This window comes from Balaenoptera ricei, chromosome 19, assembly GCF_028023285.1.
Source record: "Balaenoptera ricei isolate mBalRic1 chromosome 19, mBalRic1.hap2, whole genome shotgun sequence".
In the NCBI taxonomy this organism is placed as follows: domain Eukaryota; kingdom Metazoa; phylum Chordata; class Mammalia; order Artiodactyla; family Balaenopteridae; genus Balaenoptera; species Balaenoptera ricei.
In genome coordinates, this window is record NC_082657.1 from 1,334,689 (window position 1) to 1,354,754 (window position 20,066).

General features: G+C 43.8%; 1 protein-coding gene across 10 annotated transcripts; it reads right to left on the reverse strand.

The window, feature by feature from the left end:
• Positions 1-11,211: 11,211 nt before the first annotated feature.
• Positions 11,212-19,697, reverse strand: LOC132353221 (zinc finger protein OZF-like). 10 transcript variants are annotated; one of them, XM_059904258.1, is made up of 7 exons: positions 19,429-19,697; positions 19,080-19,299; positions 18,613-18,793; positions 18,317-18,420; positions 16,488-16,526; positions 14,414-14,540; positions 11,212-13,113 (listed from the first exon to the last, which is right to left on the reverse strand). In XM_059904258.1, exons 5-7 carry the CDS (start codon positions 16,518-16,520, stop codon positions 11,597-11,599), a joined length of 1,677 nt encoding a protein of 558 aa, XP_059760241.1. In that variant the 5' UTR covers positions 16,521-16,526; positions 18,317-18,420; positions 18,613-18,793; positions 19,080-19,299; positions 19,429-19,697; the 3' UTR covers positions 11,212-11,596. The 10 variants fall into 10 exon arrangements, with proteins under 10 accessions (XP_059760241.1, XP_059760242.1, XP_059760243.1 ...); XM_059904259.1 differs by lacking the exon at positions 19,080-19,299 and having other exon boundaries at positions 18,757-18,793; XM_059904260.1 differs by lacking the exon at positions 19,080-19,299 and having other exon boundaries at positions 18,317-18,435; positions 18,757-18,793.
• Between the last annotated feature and the right edge of the window lie 369 nt (positions 19,698-20,066).

Genomic DNA, 20,066 nt, shown 5'->3' on the forward strand with positions numbered 1-20,066 from the left:
CACAACTGCTGAGCCCGCGTGCCACAACTACTGAAGCCTGTGTGCCTAGAGCCTGTGCTCCGCAACAAGAGAAGCCACCACAATGAGAAGCCTGCGCACCGCAATGAAGAGTAGCCCCCACTTGACGCAACTAAAGACAGCCCGTGTGCAGCAATGAAGACCCAATGCAGCCAAAAATAAATAAATAAATAAATAAATTTATTTTTAAAAAAAGAATAAAACTAGACCACTTACACCATATACAAAAATAAACTCAAAATGGATTAAGGACTTAAATTTAAGACCCCAAAACCATAAAACTCTTTAGAAGAAAACATAGGCAGTAACCTCTTTGACATCAGTCTTAGCAATATTTTTTTGGATGTGTCTCCTCAGGCAATGGCAACAGAAGCAAAAATAAATAAGTGGGATCACATTAAACTAAATAGCTTTTGCACAGCAAAGGAAACCACCAACAAAATGAAAAGGCAGCCTACTGAATGGGGGAAGATATTTGCAAATGATATATCCAATAAGGGGTTGATAATCCAAAATATATACAGAACTCATACAACTCTATATTAAAAAAAAAAATTTTTTTTTTAACGGCTAAGGAGCAGAATAGACATTTTTCCAAAGAAGACATACAGATGGCCAACAGGCACATGAAAAGGTGCTCAACTTCATTAATCATGATAGAAATGCAAATCAAAACCACAATGAGATACCACCTCACGCATGTCAGAATGGCTTATCAAAAAGAAAAAACAGGACTTCCTAGTGGTGCAGTGGTTAAGAATCTGCCTGCCAATGCAGGGGACACGGGTTCAAGCCCTGGTTTGGGAAGATCCCACATGCTGTGGAGCAAGTAAGCCCATGTGCCACAACTACTGAGCCTGTGCTCTAGAGCCTGTGAGCCACAACTACTGAAGCCCATGTGCCTAGAGCCCACGCTCCACAACAAGAGAAGCCACTGCAATGAGAAGCCCACACATGGCAACAAAGAGTAGCCCCCGCTCACCACAACTAGAGAAAGCCCACATGCAACAATAAAGACCCAACGCAGCCAAAAATAAATAAATAAAATAAATTTTTAAAAAAGGAAACAAGTGTTGACCAGAATGTGGAGAAAAGGGAACCCTCAAACACTGTTGGTGGGGATGTAAATTGGCCCAGCCACTGTGGAAAACAGTATGGAGGTTCCTCAAAAAACTAAAAATAGAACTATCAATGGTTGAACAGTTACACTTCAGAGTATTTGAAGAAAACAAAAACACTAATTTGAAAAGACATATGTACCCCTATGTTCATTGCAGCATTGTTTACAATAGCCAAGATATGGACGGAACCTAAGTTTATCAATAGATGAATGGATAAAGATGTGGTATGTATGTGTGTGTGTGTGTGTATATGTATAACACACACAATGGAATATCACTCAGCCATAAAAAATAAGAAATCGTGCCATTTGTGACAACATGGATGGACCTGGAGGGTGTTATGTTAAGTGAAATAAGTCAGAGAAAGAAATACTGTATGATTTTACCTCTATGTTGGATCTAAAAAACAAAACAAATGAACAAACAAAACAGAAACAGACTCATAGATACAGAGAACAAACTCGTGGTTACCAGAGGGGAGGGGGCTGAGGGAGTGGACAAAATAGGTGAAGCAACTTACAAGGTAGAAACTTCCAGATATAAAATGAATGTCATGAGGATGTAATTTGCACATAGGAAATATAGTCAATAATATTGTAACCAGTGCTCAAACATAGTAACTGGTCTTATTGAGGTGATCATTTCATAATGCACAAAAATAATCAGTGTTATACACGTGAACCTAATATAAACATAAAAAAATAATGAATGAATGCAACAAAAAAGAAACCTCTCACAAATTTTCTTCTGTTGTTTTTTTCTATTCAGTTCAAAATACTTTTTCCAGTGTTTTTTTTTTTTGTTTTGTTCTGTTTTTGTTTTTGTTTTTTTAATTGGTGTATGTGTGAGGAGAGAGAGATGGAGAGGAGAGGGAGATCAAACTAATACAGAAGGATCTTCTTTTATCTTATAAAATGCTTCTACAAAAGTGCGATTGCAAATGTCATACCTCTTTGTGCCTTATAAAATACTTCCCCGCACATTGTGAACTCCTCTATGCACTTTTATTCAGTGTTACATTGGTGTTTCTCTCTAGTGAAATACAGCAAGAAAATAAATATATAACGTTTGTGAAGGAATAAATAAAGACTTTATCACTAACCACCTTAATTATTTCCTCAAATTTCATCTACACCTGACTCCTACTATGGAGACCCAATTTACTATTGCAATGCTTCCCTACTCCCTATACTTTTCTTCACCTCTGTGTGGTTCTTCTTTGCTCTTTCCCTAAGACCTATTATTACTGTCTAAGATACTACGTAATTTAACAACTTAGCACATTGCTTGTTGTGTGTTTCCCTTAACCAGAATGCAATTTCCATGAGGAAGCATTTTTTTACTTATTATGTTCTGTGCACTCATATATATCTAGGAATGTGCCTGACAAGGTACACAATGAATATATGTTGAAGCACTGAACAAACATGAAAACCGGAAGTTCCTGTTCATTTGTAACATTGTTTGCTATTTTTTCCAACACTGCTCATTCCCGTCTCACCCAATCAGTTTCAATACCTTCAAGGGTTCTCAGGAATGGAAAGAAGTCATATTTTGGATTCAAACGCTGAATTGACTAAGAAAGATGGATAGGATGTGCTCAGTTTTTTTCTTTCTTCTCTCAACTATTAGATTTCAGTGTCTTCTGCTCCTTTTCCATTAGGATTTTTGTTTATTTCCAAAGTAATTTCTTCCCTATCTGTTCTGCTCTCCTGTTAGATATCTTTATTAATCACTTTTAATAGCTTTCAGTGGTTGCATAACTCACAAATGTTTTCCAGAAATGATCTCAAATCCCTTTGCAGACACTATTACTGCAATTACAGATGAAGTGATTAATCACCTTCCACCAAAAAGATGAGATTATGGCATTTCAAAACCTTTACCCAGGGTTCAGAATCCCCCTTTTCCACACCTGCAGCCACTGTTCTCACAGCAAACAACAATTGGGTTAGTAGCTTTTTTTTTTTTTCCTCCAGATAGGTTTCACATTCTCTTAAGGAATGTATTTCAGGAAATCTATGAAGATTATTTTCTTAAAATAATTAGGCGGGACTTCCCTTGGTGGCACAGTGGTCGAGAATCCACCTGTCAATGCAGGGGACATGGGTTTAATCCCTGGTCTGGGAAGATCCCACGTGCCGTTGAGCAACTAAGCCCGTGTGCCACAACTACTGAGCCTGCACTCTAGAGCCCTCAAGCCACAACTACTGAGTCCACGTGCCTAGAGCCCGTGCTCTGCAACAAGAGAAGCCACCACAATGAGTAGATCCCACATAACATGGAGCAACTAAGCCCATGCTTGGCAACAAGAGAAGCCACCGCAATGAGAATCCTGTGCACTGCAACAAAGAGTAGCCCCTGCTCGCCGCAACTAGAGAAAGCCTGTGCGCAACAACAAAGACCTGATGCAGCCAAAAATAAATAAATAAGCATTTTTTAAAATAATAAGGCTTTCTGATGTTGAAAGATAAAAAAATTTAGAGACAGATAGCAGACAAACAGACAAAAACAGGAAAGGAAAGACATTTGTTAAGGGAACCAGAGGCTATCACCACACTTGTCCACCTGCTTCAGGGCTGCTGGAGATTTTCCTTTCTCCTCCTGTTACCAGCCCTCTATGAAAACATCTCTCACTTACCCCTAGTAAGCACACTGAACCTCACAGGTTTCACTCTAAAGACTTCTTGCTACAAGCATGTGATGAGCAGTAAGACAGGGAAGATGGGTTCCCAGATGCTGAGTTTGAGAATGATAGCTGCTGCTATGCGTAAGTGCTTTTGGTGGTGTTCCTATATGTTTTGCAAAGGGGGGGAGGGGCATGTATTGTTAGCCAAAGTCTAGTATGTTTCTAAATTTCTCTAGTTGTAAAAAGTTAACATTCATTCTCATTCAGAGAAAATTAAGTCTCGTTTATTTTGCATTTATAGAAACAAATTTTATGTGAAGAAAAACATGTTACCAAACCAGGTTCGTTTGCCCAATGTGCAGCAAGCCAAATACTGAGATGTGGAGGTTTGCAGCAGAGAAAGGGCTTATTTTTATTTGTACAAGGCAGCCAAGTGAGGAGACTGGAGAAAAAATACCAAATACACCTTTTGGGAGATGGGGAACTTGGGCCATTTATGGGTGAAGAGTGTAGTGTGGTCAGTGGTATAGGGAAGGTGATTGGAGGCAGGAAAAGGTGAAATAATCATCGTTCTGTGCAGGCACAATGGAGCTACATGCTTTCAGGGACACGTGCAAATTCAGGAGGAGTTGGTATGAAACGTTTGGGGGAATTTGGGGTCGTAAAGTTGAAGGTCACGTATCAAACAACCGAGTCTATTCTGTGCATACTCGGATTGGCCACATTGGTTTCATCTATTTTCAGCCACTTTTGTTGTGTTACAAGCCAAGGTGAACTAGCTGCTCTGTTATCTTCTGTTCTGTCAGACAAGTTCAAGAATTTCTGTTAGTCACCAATTTCTGTTAACCCTATGGGGCACGGTTTCAGGATGGGTTTTTTAACCCTATAGGGCACAGTTTCAATCCCCCATCTTTTTTTTTTTTTTTGAATATTATTTTTTTATACAACAGGTTCTTATTAGTCATCAGTTTTATACACATCAGTGTATACATGTCAATCCCAATCACCCAATTCATCACACCACCCCCACCCCCCGTCTTTTGATCATTCCTCAGTCTTAAGTGAAGAGGGGCAATGACCACTCTGGCTACTTCCTGCAGAAGAGAGGCATGGGCCTGATATGGGTTTGAGGGAGGAATGAAACTGTTTCTTATTTGATTGCAAATACTCATGATTCCCTAGATGAGGCCAAGGCTTTGGTTCTGGGCCTTTATGTTCATATGGGTTGGGGTTTTGGGTTTAAACATATGAAACAAACAGCAAGTATAGAGTTTTGACAAGAAGGAATATAAATCCTAGCAAGCATAAAACAACACCACCTAGTTAAGTAATCCCTCTAATATACACCTTATTCCTGATGGGATCCATGAGCACATATTTCCTAAGAGATTGGATCCAGGAAAATAGTCCTGGAAACCCGTTTGGACCCAGTACTTCTGGGATATTTGCTGTAGCCAGTAGTCTGTTGCCTGATTTTGTCTATATGAGTTTCCACTTCAGCTGAGGCATTAATGTATACATGACAAGAGGTATTAGCAATAACACAAACTTCACCCTGTTCAGCTAGTATATAATCTAGAGCTATACGATTATCTAGGACTACTTTGGCTAACGAGTCAACTTTTTCCCATAGTACATCTGAAGTTTGTTTTTTTTTTTTTAATCATAATCATAGTGAAGTTCAGGATGGCCAAAAAACTGATGACAGGCACAACCAAGGGGTCAGCATGATTACGTACAGAAAAAGGATTTAGATGACATAGCCAACATCTAGAAAGATTGCCTGTTTTTCCCAATGTTTGAGAAATCCTAATTATTCTTCCAAACCTGGAAGGATAAAATCACAGAGGAAATATAGCAAAAGAAAAGGACACTCATTTTGGTGATCTAGTGAGCTAATTATTTGTTGCTTGGCCTTGGAGCATTACCTTCTGAAGAATTTTACTTTGCCAAAGTCACCACTGTAGCCATCCCACTAGGAGCATAGATATCCCCACAAAGATTAGAGTTCCTCAGTCATAAATGTCAGGCATGCAGTTAGGTTAACAGTACTATAAAGCCAGCAGACAATCCTATTGACTGAACAAGAGCTTTGGTACCATTCACCTTAATTTCTTTTTTAAAAAATAGTTTATTTATTTTATTTATTTGGCTGTGTCGGGTCTTAGTTGCAGCACGCGGGATCTTTCATTGTGGTGCGTGGGCTCAGCAGTTGCAGCACACGGGCTCTCTAGTTATGGCAAACGGGCTCTAGAGTGCACGGGCTTAGTTGGCCCATGGCATGTGGGATCTTAGTTCCCCGACCAGGGATCGAACCCACGTCCCTTGCATTGGAAGGCAGATTCTTAACCACTGGACCACCAGGGAAGTCCCTCACCTTAATTTCTTTCTCGTAACTTCCTTCTGAAAGCAACTTAAGATCTGTTGGGGTTCACTGCCCATTCAGTGAAGTCAGTATCGGGGATCTGGAATCAGCCAGGATTTGGATGATATTGGTCATGGTTTTCTTCAACAGCGTGGTTTCTGTTCCCTGTGTCATTCCTTATAAGGTCTGGCCCAGCAAATATGGACTGGTCTTCTGGATGCTTAGTTTTCCAGTATTTCAGTAGGACCCAATCTCCAGGACAGAAGAGTTGCAGGGGAACATTTGTGGGAAATATTAACCTGCTGGAGGCAAACTTATATATAGCAGTTAGAATGGTGCCCATTAATTGTACAGACCTGTGAGTGTCTAGTTTCTTAATTCGAGTTCCTTCCAGATTTCCTAAACCATTTCTGGAACATAGAAAGGGTCTCCCATACAATATTTAAGGCCCTTTCAGCCTTGCCAAAAAGATTTCACTTTTTGTAGTACAGGGAAGAGGAGATGTAGGGCTGACTGAAGGGCATTACCTGACTCCTCTGCTGAGAATGGAACCCCTGGACAACAGCTGTAAACCTGATTCCTTACCTTCCCTTTCCCTTTGCTTCCCTTTCCTTTCCTTTGTCCTCTCCTTTCTGTGCCACAACGTGTACAGGATCTCAGTTCCCCAACCCGGGATTGAACCTGGGTCACGGCAGTGAAAGCGCCAAATCCTAACCATTAGACCACCAGGGAACTCCCTCTCTGCATTCTTACCCTTGCATGTGAATCACTGATTTTCACAATAAATATTTCAATTAAAAAATCCAAGGGAGGGAATTCCCTGGTGGTCCAGTGGTTAGGGGGTGTTCTCCAAGATCTTATCGAATATTTGTATGAAGTTGTCATTTCTGTCTGGAGAGATCCTCACCAATTGTGAAGTGTTCCTTCTCTGGGATGCGGACTTTGTAAGGGAGGAGGAGTGTAGTGTATCAATGTCATTATTCAGTTTAACTTTATACACCAGTGGGTTCATTCAAAATATTCATAGTAAACATTATTTTTATAATTCTATTTAAGGTTGAAGTAAAAAATATCACCAGTGTGATGAAAATAGGTTACAAAACTAGAAAATGAAGCAAAATAAGGGACAAAGGAAAGAACCAGAAATCTTGATAAGAATCACAAGATGGGGCTTCCCTGGTGGCGCAGTGGTTGAGAATCTGCCTGCTAATGCAGGGGACACGGGTTCGAGCCCTGGTCTGGGAAGATCCCACATGCCACGGAGCAGCTGGGCCCGTGAGCCACAACTACTGAGCCTGCGCATCTGGAGCCTGTGCCCCGCAACGGGAGGGGCAGCGATAGTGAAAGGCCCGCGCACCGCGATGAAGAGTGGCCCCCGCTTGCCGCAACTAGAGAAAGCCCTCGCACGAACTGAAGACCCAATACAGCCAAAAATAAATAAATAAATAAAGTAGCTATAAAAAAAAATTAAAAAAAAAAAAAAAAGTACTAACCATGTGCCACAAACTCAGGAATGACAACAGAACCACAGTGGTAGGGAGTTGATTAAAAAAAAAAAAAAAAAAAAAAAAAGAATCACAAGATGAAGACAAATAAAAACATATGCCAGGAGAATTTCCCGTGAGAATTTGGGAGTGTGCGTAAATCTGAGAGTCTAACAACCATGACATTGCTGAGGTTGTGGATCAGTCCACTCTTAATGACCTCCAGTGAGTCACAGGTAGTAATGATTGATAACTTCCCCTGATCATAGAGGTTCTGCAGAGACACAGGAAGGGTCTAAATTAAATGCCCTGTTCTCACTGAGTGCAGGGTGATTCCATTCTTCTAAGAGGATGTCTGGTCCAAATTTTTATTTTCTGTTTAAGAAAATTATCTTATAAATGGGACATGTCATTGAGATGAAATCACAATAAGGCAAAGATGACAGAGATAGATATATAGATGATAGACATATAGGTGGATGATAGACATACAGATGACAGAAGAATGGATCCATTTTTATAGGTGAGGAATGGAAGCCAAGGCCCTAGGAGGGTAGAGGGTGTTGATTACTGTGATAAAGAGAACATCCAAGTACTTAAGATGCAATGAACAGCCTTCTGCCAAGGATAAAAATTTACAGACACATCATTAAAGTCTCCATGACACAACATGCCCCTCATCAGCAGATACCACACAGACACTAGGCGTCTACTCAGAGTAGGAGCTCATCTTCTTCATATTATTACTCACTACCTTATCTTGAAGCCTCTACAGTGAACCCTGTTTATGGTCAGTGTGTTTAGAGAGAAGCCAGTGAAACAAGTTTCAAAACAATGCAACTGAGGAGAGAGGGGAAGTGTCAGGCACTCCTGATGCACGTTGATGAGGGGCAACATGCCTCTGGTTTCCTCAGCAAATGCCTTTCCTGTTTTTATGGCTTTGTTCTTATGTCTGTCTATATCTATATATATAACCTATTTAAGGTGGTTCCTTTTTTATTGTCCTGACCTCAGGAAGTGAAATTTATTTTAAGAATAGTTAATTTCCGGTTTCCTGACATAAATGTTTTCTAAGAATCAGATACCTGAAGAGATACTTACCAAATGTGTATTTGCTCCCATAACAAGGACTGCCATGGCAGCATCTGAGTGTGCAATGGGGACACGTAAGCCTGAGATAAAGGTTTAGAACCCCACGATGTCATCTGCTCCTTGGAAGTGATTACCACATCACCTGTAAGTGCACTGACAGTGTCTGCATACGGAGAGGAGAAACACTCTGAAAAACATTTGAGACTGTGTAACTACCCAGAGCTATTAAAAGTACCTGGGCTTCCCTGGTGGCACAGTGGTTAAGAATCCGCCTGCCAATGCAGGGGACATGTGTTCGAGCCCTGGTCTGGGAAGATCCCACATGCCGTGGAGCAACTAAGCCCATGCACCACAACTACTGAAGTCCGCGCACCTAGAGCCCTTGCTCCACAACAAGAGAAGCCATCCCAAAGAGAAGCCCGCACACCACAACGAAGAGTAGCCCCCACTGGCTGCAAATAGAGAAAACCCGCCCACAGCAATGAAGACCCAACGCAGCCAAAAAGAAATAAATAAATAAACTAAAAAAATAAATAAATAAAAGTGCTTAATGAGATAGATATCCATGAGGAGTGGCAGAAATTGATGGTGAAAAACTGGTTTTTGAAATAATCAAAATCCCACTGGAATGTGAGGAAAAAACCCCCAAAACTTGACATCTAATAAGTGAGAGAAGGAAACCACTAAAATGCCTACTGGGGATTCTCTAGTATATTTAAAGGCTTTTCACAAAACATAATTTCTTCCTATAACTCAGAGCATTCATGGTAGTAAAACTGAAGGAAAAGGCAGGGTGAGGAGAGTTAGAAAGTATACCCACAGTTGTGCAAATGAATGTTAAATGTGCATTATCATTTTGTTCCGTATTTTAAGATGTCAGTAGGTACCACATGGGGGACTTGCCTGGCGTTCTAGTGGTTAAGACTCTGTGCTTCCATTTCAGGGGGCAAGGATTTGATCCCTGGTCCGGGAACTAAGACCCCACATACCGCGCAGTGAGGCCAAAAAAAAAAAGTACCATATGTGTTTCAGACATGTTTCTAGGAATACAGAATGTATCAATGCACAACATGTAAATACATGTTTTCCTACTGGAACTTACTCTGTATTTGATAGAAAAATAAAATAAGCAGTTCTTCTATGATATTAAGTTGCATAGTGTAATAGAAGGTGATGGGTCCTAAGGAAGTAAGAAGGTCAGCGAATGGGTGATGAAAAAATTATGAGTTTACGATGGGCTGAGGCACCAAAATGAGTGTCCACATTTGGATTCATAGTGAAGATGAAAACTGAGGACATATTTTAGGTGGTTTCTTTCTTCGTTTCCAATTGCTACATATTCATTATTTTGCCGGGGTTTTTTTTTTTTCGTATTGAATGAAATTGGAACTCCAGGATGATACTGAATAAGAGAACAATGAGCAGCTGTCCTCCTTTTATTCTAATGGCAATAGTTTAATAATGGTTCCAAGGTATAGTATTTCTAATAGCTCTTTGTAGATGTTGTAGGATTAAGAAGGCTTGCTTCTATCCGTAGTTTGATATCTCTCTTAGTGTACTAGCACTGAACATTTCACAAAGAAAAAAAAATTTTTTAATTCCCATTCACAATATTATCAGATGTAGAAAATACATATGCAAGACCTATAAAAAGAAATCTAAAAACATTTCCATCCAAAATTAAATAAGATCTACATAAAAGAAGATATATCATGTTTATGGATTGGGACACTCAGTATTTCTTTCTAAACTGAAGATTAGGAGAATTCCCTGGAGGTCCAGTGGTTAGGACTCGGCGCTTTCACTGCCCTGGCCCGGGTTCAGTTGCTGATCAGGGAACTAAGATCCCATAAGCTGCGCAGAACAGCCAAAAAATAAAAATAAAAATAAAAATAAATTGAAGACTAAATGCAATCCCAGTGAAACTCCTAGTAGGATTTTTTGTGCTGTATAAGCTGAAAAGTGGATTCTAAACTTCATATGGAAAGGCAAAGAACCAAGAAAGGCTATAATGACTGAAAAAAAAAGAAAGTCAAAGGAGTATACAACCTTGATTTCAAGACATACTATAAAAACAAATTAGTTAATACATGAAAATACTGGCATAAATAAAGTAGATAAATGCAACAGAATAGAAATTCCAGAAATAAACATATACATAAATGACTGACCTTCGATGAAGATACTAAACAATTCAGGGGAAAAGGTATAATCTTTTAAATCAGTATCACTGCAGCAGATTGGGTATCTATATTTTAAAAAATAACTTCCACAATTAATTGAAAATGATTCATTTACATCAATAAAAACCCTAAACCATAAAAGTTACAGGAGGAAACAAGGGAAAAAGTATAAGAATAAATGGACAAATTAGACTACACTAAAATTAAGAACTTTTTCTCTGAAAAGTGATTGAAAAGACAAGACCAATTCTGGAAGAATGTATTGCTAAGTATTTCCATTAGAGGACCTTAATCAATAATTCATGAAGAAATGTCAAAACTCAGTAATTAGAACAACAAATCAAATGAACAGAAATTTCAATAACAATATATGGCTGGAAATTAACACATGGAAGACCACTCAGCATCATGTCATTAGAGAAATGCAAATTAAAATCACTTGATACCACTATACACCTATGATGTCACAAAAATTAGAAAGCCTGCACGTACCAAGTGTTGGTAAGAATGGAAAGAATGGGAACTTGGGTCCTGGTGTTTCTGGCGAGACTGTAAAAGGATACTATCACTTTAAAAAGTTTGACCCCACATAAGTTAAACATTCACCTACTCTACAACACAGGAATTGTGGTGCTAGATATTAACTCAAGTGAAGGAACGCATAAGTCCAGAAAGCATTTCTCCAGTGTGAACTTTCCTCTTTTTTATGAGCTTGGAGCTACATACAAAGAACTACACTCATAAGGCCTTTCTCCAGTGTGGATTCTCTGGTGGACAATAAGACTTGTTCTGTAACTGTAAGGCTTCCCACATTCATTGCACTGAAAAGGCTTTACTCCAGTGTGGATTCTCTGGTGGACAACAAGACTTGTTTTGTTACTGTAGGGCTTCCCACATTCACTGCACTGAAAAGGCTTTGCTCTAGTGTGGACATTTCGGTGGCTAACAAGTGTATTCTTTAGCTTGAAGGCTTTCCCACATTCATTACACTCATAGGGTCTTTCTCCAGTGTGGATTCTCTGGTGCTCAGCAAGTCTGATTTTCCTCTTGAAAGCTTTCCCACATTCGCTGCACTCGTAACGCCTTTGTGCAGTGTGAATATTCTGGTGTTTATTGAGGGCAAAGCTGCTTATAAAGAAGTTCCCACATTTCTTACACCCATAAACTTTTTCTCCATTGTGAATTCTCTGGTGTACAATAAGACTTTTTTTGTTGACATAGGCTTTCCCACACTCACTGCACATATGAGGCCTTTCTCCAGTGTGGGTTCTCTGGTGGATAATAAGACTGGTTTTATAACTGAAGGACTTCCCACATTCAGTGCACTTAAAAGGCTTTTCTCCAGTATGGATCCTCTGATGCACAAGAAGTTTATTTCTGTAAAGGAAGAGCTTCCCACATTCACTGCATTTATGAGGTTTCTCTCCAGTGTGGACCTTTTGGTGCTGGACAAGTGAATCCTTGCGGGCATAGGCTTTCCCACATTCATTACACTCATAGGGTCTTTCTCCAGTGTGGACTCTTTGGTGCTGAACAAGTTTACATTTGTAGATGAAGACTTTCCCACATTTACTGCAATCAAAAGGCTTTTCTCCTGTGTGAACTCTCCGATGATGAGAAAGACCCCCCCTGAGTCTGAAGAACTTCCCGCAGTCGCTGCACCCATAAGGTTTTTCTCCAGTGTGAACTCTCAGGTGCTCAGTGAATTTATACTTCTTACTGAAGGCTTTGCCACATTCGCTGCACTCATAATGCCCTTGCCCAGGGTGAGAGACCTCCCTGCTCTGCCTGCTTCTACGTGGATGCTGTCCATCGTGGGAGGGCTGGTGCTGGGGAAAGCCCAAGCTGCCTAGGAAAGCCTTCTCAACCTCTCCACATGCGAACATATTGTTGGGTAAAAAGACTTTGCAGCTCGTCACAAGCAAGGCCCCGTTCTCTTCCCTTCTGAGGTGTTTCTCTCCACTGGGCTGCTTCTGGTGCTGTTGTAGGTGAGAAGTGAACATTTTCCCACAAGCCCCAGAAGAGGACGGTTTCAGCCCAGGATGCACTCCTTGGTGCTCAGCCAGGTACAAAACGTCTTTCTCTCCCAGGGCACCTGTATCTGAAGTAAGAGTCTTCAGGATAGATAGGTCTGGATTTGGATTCCTGTCTTGTGTCACTTGTTCTACAGAAACACATTGTTCAGAAGCAGCCTCCTCAGTACCTACTGCACGCCAACACCCTGAAAGCACAAAAATGCTGATAAACTGTATGGAGACGTTGGTGGGACAGGAGCCCACTACAAATCTGTGCATGACACATGTAGGAATAAGCCCATGGGTTTGTTATTAAAACAAGGGAGGAAGGGTCAAGTGGTAGAAGGGGATACTGTGCAATACTAGGCCTCTGATGGTTACAGAACAGAAGATGTCTCAAACCAGCAAGAACACAGGATACCAGGATGTGGCGCCATGCCGGGAGGAGAGGCTAGAACAACCCACTCCTCGGCCAATGGCTTTCAGCAGGACTTTCTGGTGGTGACAAGTGTCAGCTCTGTAGAATGCGTGTCTCAATCCAGGAAAATGCAATTACACCTGACTATCAGTGTTCAAAGACAATGTAAGTAAACATGTACCTCTCATGATACATTAAGGATATGCATATACAATATACAAAATACATAAAATTGGAGAACAGTGCAGAGAGGGGGAAAGGAGAGGTGTGGAGGACACTAAGGTGGAAAACAAGAGTCAGAAATCACATTAGAAATGAAAAGTGGGCAAAACGTCCAAATGGGGAGAAGTGGAAGAAAGAAATGAAGTATGAGCATGATAAGTCTTGACACGGAAAGAGGAGAGAGCAAAGAACATTTCCCTGTAGGATTAGAATTCATCAATGATATCATGCCTTCCTACAGCTCCTACTCACCAGGCTCAGGATGCAATTAACCCTCTTCCTATGACTAGAGAGGGCCCCACCTCGTCAGGCACCCAGGGTTGCCTCCACCCCTCAGCTCAGGCTGGGTGACTATGAACCCTACCAGATCAAAGTCCTCAGAGGAAAATAGGGCCATTAGGAGAAAGACACTGGCCCAGAGTGAACCAAACAATGACAGACTTCAGGAAAAAAATGTATCACTAGAAGAACCTTAAGGAATCTTGCAAACATAATCTAGGGTTGACCACAAATGTTGACCATGTAACTGTCTGTAATTCCTGACACAGGCAGTGCAAAAAAAAGGGTTAGAACGTGTGACACGGATCTTGCACATATCTGAACAGTCAACACAACAAGCGGTGGCAAAGCTAAGTGGCATCAGTTGGGCAGGCTTCAAGCCTCTGAGACGAAAGCCTTCTGTGAAAGGCTTCAGGGACTATGGTACAGGGCTGAACACACACAGGGTGGGGGAACGCAGCTCAAGTGCCAGGAAATCAGGGGAGTAAGCAGTGTCCAAGGTCCAGGCTGGGAAGGACGGAGTGAGCCATGCAAAAAGAAGGGCAGAGTCCCGTACGGGGCGATGGTGTGGGAACATGGGTCCTTACCCAGAGAGGCTATAAGTGACAGGTTCTCCAGCATCACGTCACAGTAGAGGAGTCTCTGAGCATCGTTAAGGAGACCCCACTCCTCCTGGGAGAAGGACACAGCCACATCCTCAAAGATCACATGGCCCTGTCATGAGGGGGACAAGTGAGTTCACAGCAGCCTCTGCAACCAGGACCCCCAGGTAATGGTCGTCTACCCCAGTGACCCAGCTCAGAGGACACACCAGGTCCTGATACTACAGGAACCTGCTAGCGTTACGTCATTCAGTTAAAACAGAGAGGGAGACATGCAGTCTCACAAGACGCTCTGGGGCTGCCACACAGACCCCCAGCCACTCTCCTCAGAGTCGACTCTCCTGAGATCACACAGATCACACCACATACAATGACACTTGTGCTCAGCCCCCTGGAGTAAAGCCTGGGGACAAGGGCCCTGAGTCCATGCTCACACTCCCTCACTCTCCGTTGCCCAGCCCTGCAGGGTCACAACTCCCTCACGTGCCTGACCATGACCCCCACCCCACCCCACGCCACCACCTCGGCCACAGGCCTTCGGCACCTCACCGTGTTCCCCACGTGCCACCCAGCACGCGGTGCTTCCCCAGGCCTCTGTGGGACCCGCTGCTACAGGTGTTCCCAGCACTGCTTTCCGTCCCCCCACCTGGCCCTGCTCCCTGTTCCCACGTCAGCACCCAGACCTCGTGGGGGGTCAGATGCCTGGAGCCCTCTTCCTCCACAGTGGCCCACGTGTTGACCCTGCACCACTCACCCCTTCCTCTCTCTGCTCCTCTCATTCCAAGCCCAGCCCCCCACCACCCAGCCCAGCCCAAGACCCTGTCCCAGCTGCGGTCATCTGCCCTCAGCTGGTCTGTCGTCCAGTCTCACTCTCTTCAGGCTCCAACCGCAGTCATCACAAGACTCTGAGCCTGTGGAGGGGAAACAATGCCCCAGGCCTTACCTCCCTGTCATCTCACCTCCATTCCTGCTTTGCCTCTCAATCCATACCTTATCCACCCCTTCGAATCCTGTGCCACGACCAGGACCTCCCCTGAGGCCACTCCCATCCCCCACACACTCATGGTCACTGCACTGCCTCATCCATCTTAGTGATGACAGCCACCCCTGTCCCTGTGCCCAGGGAGGTGAGCCAGTCCACGGAGAACACCCTCCCCAGCCTACAAATTTCATGGCACTCACACATGACCTGAGGGCCTGGAATCTGACCTGGTCCACATGCCATCCACCTGCTCAGGGGTATCTTCAATCCTGAACCACACCTTCCCTGAACTCCAGGTGTGTGTTTCCAGTGGCCCACTTGACACCTCCCACAAGACACCCCGACAATATCTCAGACTCAGCATGGGGACACGGAACTCTGGACAGTCCTTCTGTCCATTACTCCTACTTCTGACTTCCCATCTCAGACATGGCATCCCCACCGTCACGTAGAGGCAAACATCCTGGGATCATGTCAGACTACTCTCTCTCATCCTGTACAGCAGAAAATCAGCTCTACCACAAACGAGAATGAGAGACTCACCTCCTCTCCTGCTACAGAGCCATTGCCAGGATCCAGTCACAATCGACATTTACCAGGACTGTGCCCTCCACTGGGCCCCCGGCTCCACCCTCATCCCCAGTCTTCCTCCTCTTGGCAGGCAGAGCAGCCTCTTCGGACCCAGCGTCAGATCACTTCCCTCCTCTGCGGCCAACGTGGCATGGACCCGCCCCCTCAGGAGAGGCCCAGCTCCTCAGGCTGCCATCCCAGGAATGACTCATGCCCTCAGTCTTTATCAGCCCACGTCATGGGTCCTGCAGTTCCCTGAACACTCCCCTCTCAGTCTCATCTCCAGGCTGTGCCCAAGGTTATGTCACCACTTGACCTTCTCCACTGGACACATGGGAACACCTCTGTACAACTTCTGGCTTTGATTAATGGTCCTGTGCCTGAGATGATGCCAGGGCCCAGACCTAAGGACCCAGAATCGCAGGACAACACTGTCTTCTATATCTGTGTGTCAGGACCAGGGGTAGGGATGATGTCTGGGTAGGTACTGGGGCTTCTTCCACTTACCTGTCCAGGGACCATAAATGCTGCTGCTACCATGGGAACCTGTGAAAAGAGGGAGTATCTGAGGTAAAGGTGATTATGGTGAGGATGTAAAGGCTGAGCCGTTTCTTCCCTTCCTTTTCCTGGACATGAGTCATCTGAGGCTGACCTCTGACCTCAGATCCTCAGTCTTCAGAGCTATAGCTTGACAACTCGAAAGGCTTAGACAAAGACTCAACGTCCTTGGGACTTCCCTGGCAGACCAGTGGTTAAGACTCCAAGCTTCCACTGCAGGGTGCCCAGGTGCCATCCCTGGCTGGGGAACTAAGATCCCACATGCCGCGGGGCGTGGCAAAAAAAAAAAAAAAAAGACTCACTCTCTTTGAGTCTCAGTGTCTTCACATAAACGGCAACACTTAGGATGTCTATCTCATAATGTGTACATACCAAATGCATTATTACCTCTCCCATGCTAAGATTCAGCTATTACAGAGCACAGGATTAAGATTTCTATAAATGTTTTTTAAAATTAGGTTTTTCTTACATGTCTTTCAAGGCTTTCTAAGACAAAGTATCTTTTTTCAACCACCAATTATCTAATTTTATGACACCACTGTGGTGCCCTACAGTTCATTCCTATTATTACACTACCTGAACTTAGTGATAGAATCCACAGGTTTAAGGCATCAGGCCCATAAACTGCCCTCTTTTGAGAAGCCAGTTCCGATCCCTGGTCCCCAGGCTACCAGTACTTCTGTCCCACTTGGCTACAAATTCAGGGTTTCCCATGAACCCCTTCTCGGTTTTGATAATTTGCTGAAATGACCCATGAAGTTAGGAAAACACTTTTCTTACTTTTTCTGGTTTACTGTAATGTATACAACTTAGGAACAGTCAAATGGAAGCGACGTCTAGGTCAGGGTCGGGGAGTAGAGGGCAGCAGGGGGTTTCCAGGCCCTTTCAGTACATGCCACTCTCCCAGCACTTCCACCATTTCAATGTGTTCACCAATCTGAAGGAACCTTGAATTTCATTGTTCAGCAGTTTTTATACCTAGTCTCCAGCTCCCCCCTGATCCTTGGGTGGTCCCACGTGGGGATGAAAGTTTAACCTTCTATTCACCTTATTTTCCTGGTGACCAGTCCAATCCTGAGGTTATCTAGGGGACCCACGCTAAGTCAAACTCCTGTGTGATTAAAGACGCTACTTGTGAAAAACAAAAAACAATCCTAAATCCAGGAAATTCCAAGGGGTTCAGAGCTCTAGGTGAAGAGCCCAAAACAAAACCTAAACATATGTATTTTATTATAGCACAGATATATATTCTCATTTTAAGCAGTTATTACTTGTTTACACAAGATTAACTTGTTAAATCTATACATTTTTAACCTTGTAGTTTCCTGGGAGAGCTGAGGCACGTGTGCCCTTGACTGGGCCTGAGCTGCTCCACCACCCTGGCTGACCTTTTTCTGGCTCCACAAGGAATAGACAGTCGGCTGAGTGTTCAGAGCAGTGAAGCTACACGTCACACCTCCTTCTCCATCTCCATCCCATGCAAGGCTCCTTACTCTTTATACCCTTGCTTCCCCAGAAAGCCCTGGAACCACAGGACCCTGCCATCCTCAGGCAGCCTCAGAAAGTCCCACCCACTCTGCCCTGCCCTCCAGCCCCAGGTCTCTCTACTTTCATCTGAGGTCCCCTTGCACAGAAAAGTGACAAGACTTTCCCTCCTAAATTTGTGATCCTGGCTTGGCTGGAGTCCAGGACTTAGGCTGTCACCACATGGACATCAGTCCGCCAGTGTCCTCCTCCCCCAATTCCAGATTACAGATTCCAGCAGCTCCTATTGTTACCTCAACTTTGGGATCTCAGAAACAGCATGTCCCGAATCCAGCTTTTAATCTCTCCCTAAAACTGACTTCTCACATCAGTCTGGTCTCAAGTCTTCCCAGATGCTCTGCCAAAAGAAAATCTTTATTGTACTTTAGTCTGTCCTTTAGCTCGGAGCCACATTCACAGCACCAGGAAATCCTACCAATTATCTTTAAGGTTTACTGGGAATCTTATTACTTAAATTCCTTTGTAAAAAAAATTAATAAACAGAAACCTCAATTAAAGTTGGCACACCAGAAGGGGAGCCCTCACTGACCTGAGACAATAACAGTATCCAAAAGGAAGAAGAAAGACTCTCTTCTTTCCTGGAAAGGACTTGGCCAATGAAAAGCCATGGACTCTTTGGTGACTATAGCCCTTGTAACTTCCTTCTTTAATCTGTATAAAAGTCTTAGCTCACCTTGGTTGCACACCCCAATTGCAATTCCCTGATGATTCTGGAAAAAAAAACAAAAAAAAAACAAACAAAAAAACCCATCTTTGCAAGTGAAATAGCGTGCAGGCTGTTTGTTTCAGGTCAGCAACTTCCATAGGCACCACTCTGGTCCAGAAGCCACCTTACTCTTTGGAGTGGAATGCACTAGGCTCTCCCAGGTCTCTCTGTCTCCACCCTCAGCTCCCCCTCCCCAGTCTGTTCTCCCCTGAGCAGCCTTTGAAATACTTTAAAACTCAGAGGGTCGTCCTGATTTATTCACAACCCTCCATGGTTCCCAGAATACTGACTGTTGGCTCAGTTGATGCAGACTGTTGACTCCTCCTTAAATGCCCTGTCCCTGCAGAAAGAACCTCCTGCCCTGGGGGAGGAGGTCACTGGCAGACTGATGTCCATGTGGTGACAGCCTAAGTCCTGGACTCCCGAATGCTCCCGGCTCTTGAGCACCTCCAAGGCTTTGCACGGGCCAAGCCCACAGCCTTTAACACGCTCCACACTGCGTCACACAGCCTGTCAGAAATGGGACCACCACACACGCACACCTAAAGTTCTGGAAGCAGAAGACTGAACCCCAGTGCCCTGAGCAGGAGACCCTCCCTGGGGGCTTGCGGATTTGGGTCGGGGGGGCGGAACAGTCACCTGGGCCGGGTCCTGCACCGCGTTGGTTGACATAGGACCCTGTGGGCGCGGTGGTGCCAGGAGACGCGCGGGATAATGGTGGAGACCTAGGCCGAAAATCCCGGAAGCGGGTTCCGCAACCCACTCACTCCTGGACAGTGTGGACGGCGCCCCCTCGGGCTCCTTCCAGTTTCTCTAAGCTCCGCTCCACCGAGTGACCTAGATAGAGCCTTGGGTCCTGCAGACGGCAGCAAAAGCCGCCAAACGACCGCCATCAGAAAGACGCCGGAAGTCCCGCCCCTGGTTATTTCACAATCCGGAAGAGCCCTAATTTGGTGCCTTCATTGGAGAGGAGAACAAGGCTGGTCCGCACAGTCTTCTGGGTAATGTAGTTCCCCTCGCTGCCGGTTTGTGATGTGAAAAGCCCCAGGGCATTAATGCAACTTGTCCTTGAGGGAAGTACAAATTAAAAACACATCGAAGTAGACCCAGCAAAGCCTTTATGTATAACCTTTACAAAATTCTGATTTAACTCTCATTTCTCAACATAAAAGTTGATACAGGATTAGCAAAAAAGCATTCCAGTTGTGAAAAGGCTGAAAGTAGCCACAGTCCTACTTGTTCTTGTTGTTTTTATAAAAATCTTGGAAGAATTTTCA

Coding starts and splice junctions, on each gene's coding strand:
- LOC132353221 (XM_059904254.1), bottom strand. CDS start 19,461: ATGTCAACCAACGCGGTGCAGGACCCGGCCCAG. Junction 16,527..19,428: donor CGGTGCAGGACCCGGCCCAG/GTGACTGTTCCG, acceptor CTCTTTTCACAG/GTTCCCATGGTAGCAGCAGC. Junction 14,541..16,487: donor CATTTATGGTCCCTGGACAG/GTAAGTGGAAGA, acceptor CCCTCATGACAG/GGCCATGTGATCTTTGAGGA.